Raw genomic sequence first — 15,341 nt, forward strand, 5'->3', positions numbered from 1 at the left:
CACACAGTCTCATTCTGAGATCCCTGGATGTAGGATCACCATTTTTGGACTGAGGTAGAGGTAAGAGCCAGTGGCTGGCTGTTTTTTTTTTTTTTTTTTTCCCCTTCAGATCTTCAGGTTGAACCCCAATTTCTCTCTCCGAGTTTTTATTAATCTTGCATCAGGCACACACCATGGGCACAAATAGATAAATGTAATTTAAAAGGTGCTGCTCAGAACTCGTGGGCACGGTGTTGGCATCCTGCCTCCAGGGCAGGAGAGAGGTAGCTCAACAGCTGTGTGAGCTGAGCCATTTAATGGTTCCAGAAGACACCATTACTCTTTTTCTACTTCAGGTCAGTGTCATCCAGAGCAAGGCTCTCGGCTCATGGGAGCCTGTTCTGCGTGGTGGCCTTTTGGCACCACTAGCCCCTGCCCACTTAAATCTGAGGATGGGAGGAGCAGCTGAAGTTGCTGGTGCATTCAGAGAGCAGGAAGTAAGCAGGCGTTCAGGATGCTGCAGGGGGCGCTGCACCAGGGAAAAGCAGGGCCAGGGCTAAAGACGGGGGAGGGCAAATTTCCAGGAGATTTCCTTCCAGGTGACACCCCCCCCCCCACACACACACAGCCAGAGACCCAGGTTCTTGTGGACCTGCAACTGTTGACCTCAACACCACCTAAACAAATATCTCAGTTCTCCACCCAGGAAGTGGAACAGAGGCTAAGTCGCCAGTCACATTGTTACAATGTAGCATTATCCTTAGACATTAAATCCAAAGTTCTCCTGCACCACAGGGACCAATTAGCCTCCCCCAGTCCTCTGGTGGCAACCATCTGTGGTGATGAATCACTCAGAACAGATCTCCGGGAAAGTTCCTGAAGTCTTTAGGTGCTTTCCAAAACCAGCAACTACATTCCTTTCTAGCCACCCATATACCAACACTGTACTTAACCTCACAGACAAAATGCAGTTCTTCCTTAGTGATTGCTAACTGGGAAATGGGGACTGTACTGTTAAAACTAAAACACCCTTCACATCCAAGAGTCCCCAAGACAAGTTAACTTGGAAGCATAAAGCAGGCTGGTGCGAAAACAAGAAAACATATACAGAGCTATCCCAAAGGGGCTAGATTCATCTATTTCTAAAGAAAACAGAGACATTTCTTTAAACGTGGGCAGGGGATAAAGGTCACTGACAGAATCATCTCCCCGTCTCCTCCTAGAGCATCTGGGTTCCTCACCCTATAATGGTACTTGAACGATTATTAAATTCTATTGCTGGTCCCTTTTATATGCTTATACACATTACATCCTTTTTTTTTTTTTTTTTGGTTTTTCGAGACAGGGTTTCTCTGTGGCTTTGGAGCCTGTCCTGGAACTAGCTCTGTAGACCAGGCTGGTCTCGAACTCACAGAGATCCACCTGCCTCTGCCTCCCGAGTGCTGGGATTAAAGGCGTGCGCCACCACCACCCGGCCACATTACATACTTTTATAGAAAATGGGTGATAGACATTATCTTTATTTCTTTGTTCAACTTGAGAGATACTAATAGTTCACGTGATTGTATTGTCAGGTGCAATCTTTATTAAACACAGCAAAATTGCTATATAAAATTATTGACTCCATTTTCATTGTTACCAAAACCAAAGATGTACTGGATTCTCATACTCCTACAAACTTCTAGGTTTTATTATTTTTATTTTACTATTTTAATAAGTGTCTTTCTAACCCTCCAGAGCATTGTTTCCTCCACGGAAATCAGTGTGGACGTTTCTCAAGAAAAAAAAAGCTAGATCTACCAGTTATGCCCCTCCTTTGCCTGGAGCCAAATGACTTCAAGTGAACACATCACAGAGGCACCTACACATTATGCTTCCTGCAGCTCTCTGCACAGCAGCTACGGAACTAGCCTAGGCGTCCACAAACAGAGGCACGGAGAAGAAAACTCATCTATAAATACCGTGGAATTGTTTTCAGCAATAACGATGAAGTTATGTCTTTAGAAAATGGATGCAACTGGAGATGATCATATTTAGCAAATTAAACCTATCTCTAAAAGACAAACATCTTGTTTCCTCTCCTTTGTGGTTCTTAGAATTTATACACATATTCATGTATTTATATATCGTAATATATAATATATACCTACCCATGTATGTACACATTAGATGAAAACTGAAGTAAAATTATTTAGGGGAACAAAAAGGGTAATAAGAGAAGGACCTAAAAGGGAGGACGGGGAATGGGGCAGGGAGAATAAGTTCAACGTATGATATATGTAAATATATATTAAACACATATGTGTATATAAGAAAAAATTAAAATAAACTATCTCAAAATTATTATAAAGCAATACCAATATATGCCTATATCTGTAGGTAAAGTAAATTTTAATAAAATACTGTGTTATCTTGCAATTGCTAAGAAAATAGACAGTTTTCTCCCAAATATGATTTGCAATGTGAAGCTTTAACAGTAACAGTGAGAGGCAGGATAAAGCTCATTGAGGAAAACTTCATGTGTTAGTCCATCCATAACATTCTTTACAGCAAATTCTTTGTTCACAGCAAAACATGTATTGTGGGAGCAAAGAGATGGGTGCTCCTGAACACCCTAGTTCACTGTTTGTGCAGGAAATAAGAGATGCCCAAGGAATGGCAACACAGAGCCCCTGAGAGCTTCCATGAAAGCTCTCGATGGTGAGCTGCAGGGGGCAGAAGGGGCAGGCTATTTCTGCCTGATAGGATGGAGGGAAAAAGTCAGTCTTGCTCTTTGAGACTTGGGAACCCTGAACGAAGCACACGAGAAGAAAGAGGCAGAAGCAGACTGCAGTTAGAGGCGAAGAAGCATGAACGGGCTGGTGGGGGAAATGCGGCCATGAAAAGCTAATGTCATCAGCTTCCATCTGAGGGCACCGTCCTAAGTCAGTCAACCAAGGGGGACCCATGGTGGAGATGATAATTATCTTCCAAAAGATTCTAGAAGTAAGCAGGACAGAATGAAATTAAGCACTAAAAAATTTCCCCCTTTAAAAAAAAGCCCAGCAACTATTAATTGTCTGATGCCATCTGATTCATTCTCAGCCTCTCCCTCTTCCTCTCCTTACCCCTCTTTCCTCATTTATCCTCTGCTGCGGAATATGTATCTGCGATTGGTTTAATAAACAAGCTGACGAATAACTGGACAGGATAAAGTTAGGCAGGAAATCCAAACTGAGAATGATGGGATGAGGAAGGGCGGAGTCAGTGGGGTCACCAGGAGATGCAGAGGGAGCAAGAAACGCTAGGGGACAGGTGACACCATGAGCCTCATGGCAATACATAGATGAATAGAAACGGGTTGATTGAAATGTAAGAGTTAGCTAGTAACAAGTCTGAGCATTTGTAATCAATATTAAGCCTCTGCATCCATTATTTGGGAACTGGTGAATGGGACAGAAACGTCCGCCAACAAATGGCGCCCAATGCGGGGCCAGGTCCATCCACATAAAGCCCAAGAAAGTTTTTTAAAAGGTTCTAGAAACAGAGACACACACAGCTTTCTAGTCTCACAGTCTCGTACCAGCTGCAGTGCAGAGATGCGTGTTCTGACAGGCACTTGTGAGATGGAAGCAACCACCAAATATCATGAGCTAAGCAGTATGGTAGGTTCCCACAGTCTCTCACATGGGCCGCAGTACAGAGAGGCTTCTCCCAGCCATTGCTGTCAGCTGGAGCTGCCAGTGCAAGCTCTGCCAGCACACTGCATTGCAGGTTTAGGGCGTTTGCTCATGCCGACAAAAAAGGTTACAGAGACACAGGAAAGAAAGATTCAGATGGAACAAAACCCTCTAAATTTGTTACAATGTGTTAAAAATATATGTAGGCTTGGTAGAGAAAAGTAAAAGGGTAGAAAAAGTCCTTAAAAAGTACTAAAAAATATAATAAGCCACATAAAAATGGGAAATACACAGAGAGTCTGGATCCTGTATGTCATTGTGTTGTCTTTGAATTTTTTGGTTGCTAAAAGACATTGGATTATAAAACTGTTAGATTCAACCAACCTATATATTTTAAAAACATCTTGATTTTAAAATTTAAGTCAAAAGATATGCTGCTTTAGGGGAGAGGTAATGCTTTTATTTTCACAGGAAATGGGAGGCTGTGGATTCATTCCAGGTTAAGGAAAATCAGGTTTGGTTGAGGAAGATCCCCTGAAAAATCTGACAACAAACAAAAAGAAATAAACCTAGAAGAAGTATAAGACACATGATATATATAAAAAAAACCTTCCTTTTTAGGGCTGGAGAGATGGCTCAGCAGTTAAGAGCATTGCCTGCTCTTCCAAAGGTCCTGAGTTCAATTCCCAGCAACCACATGGTGGCTCACAACCATCTGTAATGAGGTTTGGTACCCTCTTCTGGCATGTAGGACTACATACCAGATAGAATATTGTATACATAATGAATAAATAAATAAATAAATATAAAAAAGTCTTCCTTTTTATTTAGACAAAAGGGGGAAATGCTGTGGACTAATTCCCTTTCACATTGTAAAGATTTATCACTGTGATTGGATTAATAGGCAAGCTGACTGGCCAATAGCAGGACAGAATAAGGTTAGGCAGGAAAACCAAACTGAGAATGATGGGAAGAGGAAGGGCAGACTCAGGGGAGTCTCCAGGAGACACAGAGAGAGCAAGACATGCTGGAGGACAGGTAAAGCCACACGCCACGTGACAATACATAGATGAATAGAAATGGGTTAATTTAAATGTAAGAATTAGCTAGTAACAAGCCTGAGCTATTGGCTGAGAACTTACAATTAATATTAAGCCTCTGCGCCAGTTATTTGGGAACTGGCAGGTGAGGCAGAAATTTCCGCCAAAAACTTCCATTTTTTTTTCTCTATTTATTATTGTGCTGATATTGGCCAAGTGCTCTCTATCAGTGAGGGATAGCCGCAGCAGCATTAAAGTAGCATGACAAGGTAAGAGGGGAAGGAGAGGGAGAGGGACAACAGGAAGAGATTGTAAGTTTAGTTACTGCTGTTGTACATTTGAAATACCTGAATGCTAGTTAGAAAAAGGAAATTACACAATCAAATTTATTTTGAAAGGTTAGGATTTGCCTTTTTATTGATCTAATTTCTACAATGAAATGTTTAAATTTTTTCTAGGTAGTAACATCTGTAATAGACTTTCTTTTTAAAAAATTACTTCTTTATTGTGTGTGTGTGTGGGTCTTTTGCCTCCATGTATTTATGCACCCCATGTGCATGTCTGATACCTGTGAAGGCCAGAAAGGGTGTTGGATCCCCTGGAACTAGAGTTTTGGACACTTATGAGCTGCCATGTGGGTGCTGGGAATTGAACCTGGATCCTTCAAAATAAAGTCAGTGTTCTTTACTCCTGAGCCATCTCTCCATCCCCTGTAGTAGATTTCCACTATGTAATTCCAGCTTCAAACAAACTTACTGTAAAGACAGCAGCATTTACCAATAGGATTCTTATGGTGCTGAGTTCATAACTTAATTTGGAAATTCTTCTTTCCAAATATAAAATTTGTTTTCAAAATACCAACTTTGTAAAGTGCCGTCTGTAGGTAGCCCCCTCTCTAGCTCTTCATATTTTTCAGAAGCAATGATTATTTGGAGAGAAAACTGTTGAACTGATGTTTTGCTCTCTGAGCTGTGGTCCACGCTGCATTCCAGGCTGGCCTGGAGCTCCCTGCACAGTGCACACTTGCCTCCAGCTCAGGGCAATCCCTTGTTGCCTCTGCCTCACGACGGTAGTGATTAGGGGTCAGTCCACATGTCTGGTTTAAATCTGATGCTCTTCATCACTGCTAGGCATCTGCAGCTAAGACTCTCCACGACGGCAGCTGCCCTAGACTTCCCTCACACAAGTGGATGCCCAGCTCCGTGTGACCTGGTGCTGACCTGGGAGGGAACCGAAAGGGACAAGGAAAGGAAGCGTGGCCCAAAGGCCACGTTCTCTAGGCGAGGTGCTCATACGTGGCTTCCCGTCTCAGGCTCGGAGGTGGCATGCAAACAGCTTCCCTCGCTGCCCTCAGAACGCAATCAGGTAGGGGGGATTTCTTTTTTTTTTTTTTTAATTAGCCATATTCTGTGCTACTAGCGAGAGCTTACCTGAAAAATCCAGAGCGCACACTCCTCTCTGGTGGTACCCTTTCAATAAGGACAGACACTTTAGAGTCTGTGTGTCCCATACATGAATAGCGGCGTCTCTTCCGACCTGCAGCAACAGGATGCGAGGTGTTAAGCAGGCATCGTGGTACTGAGGATAGCATAGCTTCTCCTGGTCAAGCACGGCTCAGAAATAAAGCAACACACATTATTTGTAAGCTGGAAAGACAACCTGACACAGTTTGGTCCAGCCCAGATTCTCCAGATGAGGAAACAGGCTTGAGGCATCGAAGAACCTCACTGCGGCCTCGAGCTGGGTTTTGGCAGATGCGAGCCCAGCACATGGCTCCCTATTAAGGGGTTTTTGAGGACACCACTCCATCTCTCCACCTTGCTGTCTTTCTGTCATAACTTTGACCCCCGCGCCCCGCCCCTGCCTCCTCAATGTTCTCAGAACATCCAGCTTCATGCCTTATGCATTCCTACCAAACACATTTTTCTATTCTAGGCACACTGGATTAGACATTAACTGCCCTTTCTCTTCTGCTAGGCTCTGGTCATCGAGGAGAGAAGCACACCTGTCCGGTGGCCACGTAGTCCTTCACTGGATGGATGGTCAGGCTGAGAATGTCATCGTCATGCCCCAGGTAGAGCCTCTGTGTGTGCTGTGGCCTGTTGTACACCACGGCAACAGCAGCGATGTGGTACACCACTTCTCCGGTTTGTGTGTAGAACAGGTTGTTCCTGCAGTCATAGCCCCTGTAACTGAAGCACAGTGGGTGACTGAGCAGCACGCGGATGAAGCAGGCAAAGCAACTGTGTTGACGCGAGCTGTGTCTGAGGCACAGGGAGACTGATTATTTTCACACCATCTGCGCCCAGACCTTCAACTACTATCTATGTTCTTTGCTAAAAGCAATTCTTGTGCCTCTGGTCCCAGCACTTGAAAGGGAGATGGTAGAAAAATAAGAAGGTCATCCTCAGCTACATAGCAAGTTTAGGGCTAGCCTGGACTACACGAGACTGTTTCAAAACAAACCAACAAACCAACAAATCAATCCAAGCCTTCCTCTGTCAGGTCTAGAATGAGGCTCAGCCTTCCTTTTCCGTCTTCCATCTAGCCCACTGGGGTATGGTAACTTTGGGGCACCAAAGCAAGACGATTCCAAACACAATGGAATAACTTCTTTTCATTTTCTTGATACAGTCTCGCTGTGTAGTTCTGTATGTCCTAACTCGCTGTGTAGCCCAGGCTGGCCTCAGGTTTGCAGAGCTCTTCTTGCCTCTGCCTCCAGAGTAAGAACCGGGATGAAAGGTGTCTGGGGAATGACTCTAGTTATGGGCTAGTGCATTCTTCTGTAAATCAAGTGCTAATTCGTTGTTTAGCAAAATTAAACAGATACTTTATCAAATAATATAGGTGAATTAGCATTTTTGTGATATCAAAATCAAAATGTTACAAGAAGAGTTTAGAGAATGAGAAAAGATTAGGATTGTGGTTTTTCCTATTCATTTATGACAATTAACTCAACGCCTTCATCTACTTTTTAAAATGCTGAAAAGTGGGCAAACACTCAGTGCTAAACTCTGCCGCATCCTATCCATAAACAATATATCCAGGGCTCTCTGAAGTGGAAAGGCTTATTATGGGTTGGGGGAGACGGCTCACTCAATGCTTGCTGTCTAAGCCTGTGTCCCTGAGTTTGGATCCCCAGCACCCATGGAAGCAGTGATGTGCTGTGGTCAGTGCTCATAGCTTGAGCCCCAGCCTGGGTCACACACAAGCAGATTCCCGGAGGCCACTGCCAGCCAGACTATCCAGGAGGTAACCCTCAGTTCAGGAGAAGACTCTGCCTTGAAAGATAACGCAGAGCAGCGTCCTTAACTTGTGGGTTTTGACCAGTTTGGCAAACCTCTGTCTCCAAAAATATTTACATTGCAATTCACATCTAGCAAAATTATAGTCAGGAAGTAGAAAATGAAATAATTTTATGACTGGGGGTCACCACAACAAGAGGAACTATAAAAAAAGAGTCACAGCACTAAGAACAACTCCTGATGTGGAGGATGGCTGGGGAAGACAACTATGGTGATCTCTGAACCCCTCCCCACATCCATCCACACACGCATGCGCGCGCGCACACACACACACACACACACACGTGGATTCACACACCCATATATACCCATGCATGAATTCATAAGCGCATGCACACACACACACACACACGCACACGCACATACCATCTTATTAAAACAGTGTTCAAATAAAGTTTTCTGTGCTTAGAAATTACATATATTAATATTTGGTCAGTTTTTCCAGTAACTGAATTTTAAAAATTATCAATACTACTGTCTAACAGACATACGTGCACCAAACAGGTAACAACATTTTACTATTGCATAGTGTTTGGCTGGAACCCCTGCTCACCCCTGCACAAACTGGGAAAACCTTTCTGCCCTACTTCCCCCAACTGCCCACACTGAGAGAGAACTCTGAACAAAGGAATGGCACCCAAAGCCCAGTTCCACATTTCTGGAAGCCGATGAAACCACCTTTCTGACACTTCACCCAAGTGCCTGGTCAGGGATTTAGCTTTTGACCATACTTGGGCACAGCCTCAGCTCCTGGCTGGCATGCCATCACTTCTCACCTAAGGTCTGTAAACCCTCCCTGCCTTAGCCTGGTCTCTGGCCATGTTCTTTGGGACTCGTGAACCCATCTAGGAACAACATCTAATAAACATGCATTTATCTGTTTTTAATCAGGTCTGGCCTTTTGCATCCCTAGAAGAATATTACATAGCACTGAGGAAGCTAAGACAGGGTAATTCGACAAGTCTGAGGCTAGTCTGGGCCACAGAGTGAGTCTCTAAAAAATCAATTTATTTCAGAACTTTTAACTCAACACATTTAAATCATCATATCAACATATAAAAGGATGTTAACAAGATATAATATGCTTTTTTCTTCTACTTTTTAAAAAAGAAGTTTATTTTACACACTCAATACTTCATTTCAGACAAGCCATGCTGTCTTAGCATTATTTTCATTTTACATTTTATGTAGTATTTGCATGCACATGTGTATGCACACATTTGCACGAGTATTCTGTGAGCATTTATGTGTTCTACTATGCACTGGTTTCCATGCTTAGACTTCATTTCCTTGTAGATGGTATGATACAGTGTTAAAAAACTCTCAAACATATACTAAGGTACAATCTTATAGGAAAATTATAAGGGACGTTTACATAAAATGTGAATGATAGAGAATATCACGATAAGATCCATATCTATCACCATGCACAAAACTCCAGTCCAAATGGAACAAAGACCTCAACATAAAGCCAGCCACACTGAACCTCATAGAAGAGAAAGTGGGAAGTACACTTGAATGCATGTGGCTACTTCCTAAATATAACCCCAGTAGCACAGACACTGAGAGAAACAATTAATAAATGGGACCTCCTGAAACTGAAAAGCTTCTGTAAAGCAAAGGACACGGTCAACAAGACAAAACGACAGCCTACAGAATGGGAAAAGATCTTTACTAACCCCACATCAGACAGAAGTCTGATCTCCAAAATATACAAGGAGCTCAAGACATTGGTCATCAAAAGAACAAATAATCCAATAAGAAAATGAAGTACAGATCTAAACAAAGAACTCTCAACAGAGGAATCTAAATGGCTGAAAGACCCTTAAGGAAATGCTCAACATCCTTAGCCATCAAAGAAATGCAAATCAAAACAACTCTGAGGTTCCATCTTACACCTGTAAGAATGGTCAAGATCATAAACACTGATGACAACTTATGCTGGAGCGGTTGTGGGGAAAAGGGAACACTCCTGCATTGCTGGTGGGAATGCAAGATGGTACAGCCCCTTTGGATGTCAGTGTGGCGATTTCTCAGAATTAGGAAACAACCCTCTTCAAGACCTAGTAATATCACTTTTGGTTATATATCCAAAGGGTGCTCAATCGTGCCACAAGGACATGTGCTCAACTATGTTCATAGCAGCTTTGTTTGTCATAGCCAGAACCTGGAAACAACCTAAATGCCCCTGGACCAAAGAATGGATAAGGAAAATGTGGTACATTTACACAATGGAGTACTACACAGCAGAAAAATTTAACGTTATTTTAATTTGCAGGCAAATGTATGGAGCTAGAAAACATCATATTGAGTGAGGTAACCCAGACCCAGAAAGACAATTATCACATGTACTCACTCATTAGTGGTTTTTAAACATAAAGCAAAGAAAACCAGTCTACAAATCACAATCCCAGAGAACCTAGACAACAATGAGGACCCTAAGAGAGACTTACATAGATCTAATGTACATGGGAAGTAGAAAAAGACAAGATCTCCTGAGTAAATTGGGAGCATGGGGACCTTGGGAGAGGGTTGGGGGGGGGGAGACAGGGAGGGGAGCAGAGGAAAATGTATAACTCAATAAAATCAATTTTAAAAAACCAAAAAACAAAACAACAAAAACAAAACAGAAAATATCATGAGAGAAATAGTTATGCTTGTAATTTAAAAGTTGACAGTAGCAGGAATGAAACATGGCATTTGGGTTCTGCTGGCTACAGTTAAATGAGCAGATATGTTTATATTCCTCTCAACGATTTAAGCTGACAATGAAAATACCTAGGTGTCAGGTTGCTATCTATATAATTTTACAAAAGAGATCTTGTGCATACGCAAAACATATCTGGAGAAATCATTGTCCCAGGGTGAACCTAGCTAGGGAAGCGAGGCTGAGGCTGGGGACTCGAGGATGCAGACATAGCGGTGACACAGACTTGGGCAGCCATCGTGGCTAGAGCATAGAAAGCTTGCCAGGGCCTCAGGTCCCGCAAGCAAAGCTTGATAGAGTCAGCCAAAATGTCACTGCAGGCAAGGGGTGTAACTTGGACAGGAAGCATTTAAAAGAGGGAGTTCTCTGGCCTAGTGGTGAGACCGACCAATGTCATGCTCGTCAGGGCCCCCGGGGCAGGCCACCTACCCGTGTATGAACTGGAGCTTCAGGCTGTCCTCGGGAGCCTTCTCCCGCTTGAGGGAGAGCACTGCATGGTTTTTCTCTTTACTTTGTTGCTTTAGCTGAGGTAGATCTTCTTTGTAAACCTTCAAGCACAATAGAAAAGTTTAGCCAACACCCCAGACTTCTGAACAGGCATCGCAGGGAGACTGCCTCGTACTTCAATACAATATGCAAAGGTTCAATATTCCTTCCCATAATGGAACCAACCTACCAAGACATCTTTCAAATACCTGAGATTTAAAATAATTTTCTCTCCTCCCTTGATTTGTTATTGCTTTCTTAGGTAATTATATCCAGAAAATAAAGGAAGTTGATATTCTAATAAATAAGAAAGAAAAGGACTTATTAATGAAATACATTTTGCTTCCACAAAGCAAGAAATCCCTGCTGATTCTGATGTTTGTAAGACAGGAGCTTTCTGAGTAACTTTTCCTCTAGAATTGTTCTTTGGGACCTCCTTCCTTCCTGGCCTCATGGACTTTGACATATCTGAGTCTGAAACTCTATTGGTCCAATCCAAGACTCAAAGTCTGCGGCTGAGAAAACATTTTCTACAGTTTAAACATACATAATAATTAGTCTGATATTTATCTCTCTATGTTTTATTCTCAAAGACCACTTTAACACATTTGAAAAAAAAACACTATCAATAATTTCTCATATTCAGGAAAGGAAATTTTCATTTTGAAGTAGAATAAGATAAAGGCCAGTTATTAATACTGATTTATTGATTTGCTCATGCACTACTATGTGCCTAGTGTGATTTCCCTTGCTACCTGGACTAGAATGCCCTGGAGGAACAGCCGAAACAACGGGTCGGTGCCCTCAAGCAGCCTGCTGACTGCCTCTTGAGCTTCTGTAAAATGTCCCTTGCTTGTCCACCGCACAATGTGGTTTTAGGATAGAGCCAGTGGGGACTTTTCCTCTCCTCCACTCTCACTAGTGTTAGCGCGCTTATTCCAGAAAGAGTCCCACAACAATTCCATCAACTGGATTGCTATAAAAACCAGGAAATAAAGCTATAATAACGTTTCCTCTTAGGACTTGACCTAAGGTATCAAAGAAGACGTCAACAGCTGTTTTGCTGCTTAAGATGTAGTAAACTCTAATTCTCAGTGGAAGACAACTATCCATCTGAAGCCATGATTCTCCCATCCGTCACCAACTGTTTATTTAAGATGTAGTAAAACTGTTTATTTAAGACGTAGTAAACTCTAATTCTCAGTGGAAGACAACTATCCATCTGAAGCCATGATCCTCCTATCCGTCATCAACTGTTTATTTCAGAGCCCTGAGCTCCGGGGCGTTTCTACAGCTTAGATGATCATAGGTTATACCGTCATTGGGCCTCAGTTTCCCATCTGTAGAACAGAATAAAAGTCTCTACTCAGCAATAACTTGGGGTCTGTTGTAAATCAATACGTGAGGGCACTGGAGAATAAGTCACAGGCGATAAGCCAGTCCAAGGCCTTGCCCTGCACCATAAAATAAAAGTCCTCCAACTAAACAAAATGGCAGCCTCTCCCAGATCTTACGTCTGCTTGCTTAAGTTTCGTTACCCTGCTTAGTGTGTGCAATATTCTCAGGTATAGGCCCCTTCCCTCCCTCCTGGTGCTTATACTGCAGAATACAGTTATCAGTACACGAAATGGTTCAATTATGAACTGCTGGCTGCGCCATCTTTGTTCTAAATGAGGAAGAAATGACACAGGAAGAAGAGCAGTAGGTTTAGTGCTAATCTGGAGTTACATCAAAAGTCCACGGACAGAAGTTCAGGTCAGCATTAACTTAAAGAGTAGCCACAGGGAAGGGGCAAGCCACTTAGCCTGCCGGGATCTGGACGGGCCACATGGAGACAGTTGGTGTGTGGTAGCTGCCATAGGCCTACCTGGTATGTGTCCCTGGACAACAGAGACAATTATGTATCTGGGACCCCATGTCTCACGGACTGCACGGCTGTGTGCAGAATCTGGTTGGTTTTTTTTTTTTTGTTGTTGTTGTTGTTGTTGCTTTTTTTTTTTGTTTTTCGAGACAGGGTTTCTCTGTGGCTTTGGAGCCTGTCCTGGAACTAGCTCTGTAGACCAGGCTGGTCTCGAACACACAGAGATCCGCCTGCCTCTGCCTCCCGAGTGTTGGGATTAAAGGCGTGTGCCACCATCGCCCGGCCTGTGTGCACAATCTGTTTCACGCACTGTTATTTGATTTTCTTCTATTCTACCCCATGTTGGATGCCAAGATGTTACTGTTTCCACGTTATTCTTTTCACTCTGTCTGGCTTTAGCTTGGCTTGTTTCTAGCCATCTTTCCTTAACTTAAATCATTCTGTTTACCTTCGCCTCTGGACTTTTTCCTTTTCTTACTTCTGTATGTTATATTTTTCCTCTAATCTGTGGCTGGCCCCTAAGCATCCTCCTCTCCTTGTTCTCTTGTTCCTCCTTCTTTTTTTCTCTTGTTCATATACTCTCTGCCTGCCAGCCCCATCTATCCTTTCTCTTGCCTCACTATTGGCCACTCAGCTCTTTATTAGAACACTGGATGTTTTAGACAGGCAAAGAATCACAGCTTCATAGAGTTAAACAAATGCAGCATAAACAAAAGCAACACATCTTTACATCATCAAACACATGTTCCAGGGCATAAACAAATGTAACATACCTTAAAATAATATTCTACAATCACACACCTATAAACATGTTACTTATACAAATGCCAGGGGAGAAAATCGGACCTCTGTAGCCATCACCATGACGTGGTACTATGTCAAGATTCCTCTGAAGCGTTGCTTCAACAGTCCCTGATTTCTGCTAAAATGATGTTAGCTTTTGTGGGGTAACTGGATGCGATTAATCAAATTTTGTGCTAGAAGTAGATTCTTACTAGAGAGAGAATACGCACTGTAGTTGGGTTTTCTTTCCATAAACAGGAAATGGCTAAGTTGAACAAGAAATGAGGACAACAGTTCACACACAGGCCACCATTCTTAGAGGGTCCCCACCTTAAAGACGTACACTTCTATGATTTGTTAAAGAAATGAGAAAAACTTGTTCTTCACATGCATCTTTCTTTGCAAAACAGTAACTATGCAGGTATGCGTATAGTAAAGCTTTATCTGACAGAGAATCAAAAAGTCCAAATGCTCAGCAGTGAGCGGGAAAACTTAGCAACTCCCTTCCACTTAATAAAGAAATGAATTTAATGTGTAAAAGTGTTTGGCCAGCATGCATGTGTCTGGCTGCACCACTTGCGTGCCTGGTGCCCACAGAGACCGGAGAGGACTCTGGACCACTTGGAACTGGAGCTACAGATGACTGTGAATCACTATGTGGGTGCTCGGAATTGAACCCAAGTCCCGTGGAAGAGCAGCCAGTGCTCTAACCACTGAGTGCCTCTCTAGCCTTTCACTCAATATTTAATGGTCTGATAAATGCTTTACTGTTAATCTGCACTCAAAGGCAAGACATGGACATTTTTCTTCTGCCTAAGTTCCATCCGTTTTCAGTGCAATGCTAAAATCAAACCAGCTCCCGGCTTTAGTGCTTTCTTACTGACCTGACGATCATAGTTGATCTGAGCTTCCTGCTCAATATCAGAGTCCAGTTCTGGTACATCAGACAAGTCCGAGTCAGATTCTTCACTGTAGGAATCGGTGCCGCCTTCTGCAGAGACAGAACCCATTAGAGGCAAGGAAAATGCTGAGATAATAATGATTGACAGGACATTTCAAGTAGCTATCCCCCAGCAAAGAAAAGTAAAGACCCTGTCATAACTTTCGCTTAACACAGGCCTGGAGCCTGCTAAGAAAGCAGTCAGGGAAGTCTTAAACTCCAGAGGCTAGCTCCAGGGATGACCTTGAACTCCAGAGGCTAGCCCCAAGGATGACCCTGAACTCCAGAGGCTAGCTCTACTTTCCACGTGCTGGCATTGAAGGCATGTGCCACGACACCTGATTCCCTTTTTCCTTTTTAATTAGGTAGTAGGATTTCTAGATTTTCAATCTTACTTTGTAAAATAAAAAAGTGTAGGATTTGCCAAAGAGAAAGGTGGGGCTAAAGGAAACTCCCAGACCTTACTACCATCCAGATCCTCTTTAGTTTTTTTTTTTTTTTTTTTTTTTTTTTTTATTTTCGAGACAGGGTTTCTCTGTGGCTTTGGAGCCTGTCCTGGAACTAGCTCTGTAGACCAGGCT

At 42.8% G+C, this 15,341-nt stretch overlaps 1 protein-coding gene across 3 annotated transcripts in view; it reads right to left on the reverse strand.

Annotated features, from left to right (window-relative positions):
* The window catches only part of Eml6 (echinoderm microtubule associated protein like 6), a 263,304-nt gene that overhangs the window by 73,188 nt on the left and 174,775 nt on the right, over nt 1-15,341 (reverse strand). For all 3 annotated transcript variants that reach the window (XM_026785058.1, XM_026785057.1, XM_026785056.1), the window contains exons 13-16: nt 14,705-14,811; nt 11,120-11,238; nt 6,684-6,870; nt 6,109-6,214 (exon numbers count right to left, since the gene is read on the reverse strand). In XM_026785058.1, coding sequence (XP_026640859.1) covers nt 6,109-6,214; nt 6,684-6,870; nt 11,120-11,238; nt 14,705-14,811 — 519 coding nt within the window. The remainder of the gene's footprint in view (nt 1-6,108; nt 6,215-6,683; nt 6,871-11,119; nt 11,239-14,704; nt 14,812-15,341) is intronic.

This window comes from Microtus ochrogaster, linkage group LG1 (genome assembly GCF_000317375.1).
Source record: "Microtus ochrogaster isolate Prairie Vole_2 linkage group LG1, MicOch1.0, whole genome shotgun sequence".
In the NCBI taxonomy this organism is placed as follows: Eukaryota; Metazoa; Chordata; class Mammalia; order Rodentia; family Cricetidae; genus Microtus; species Microtus ochrogaster.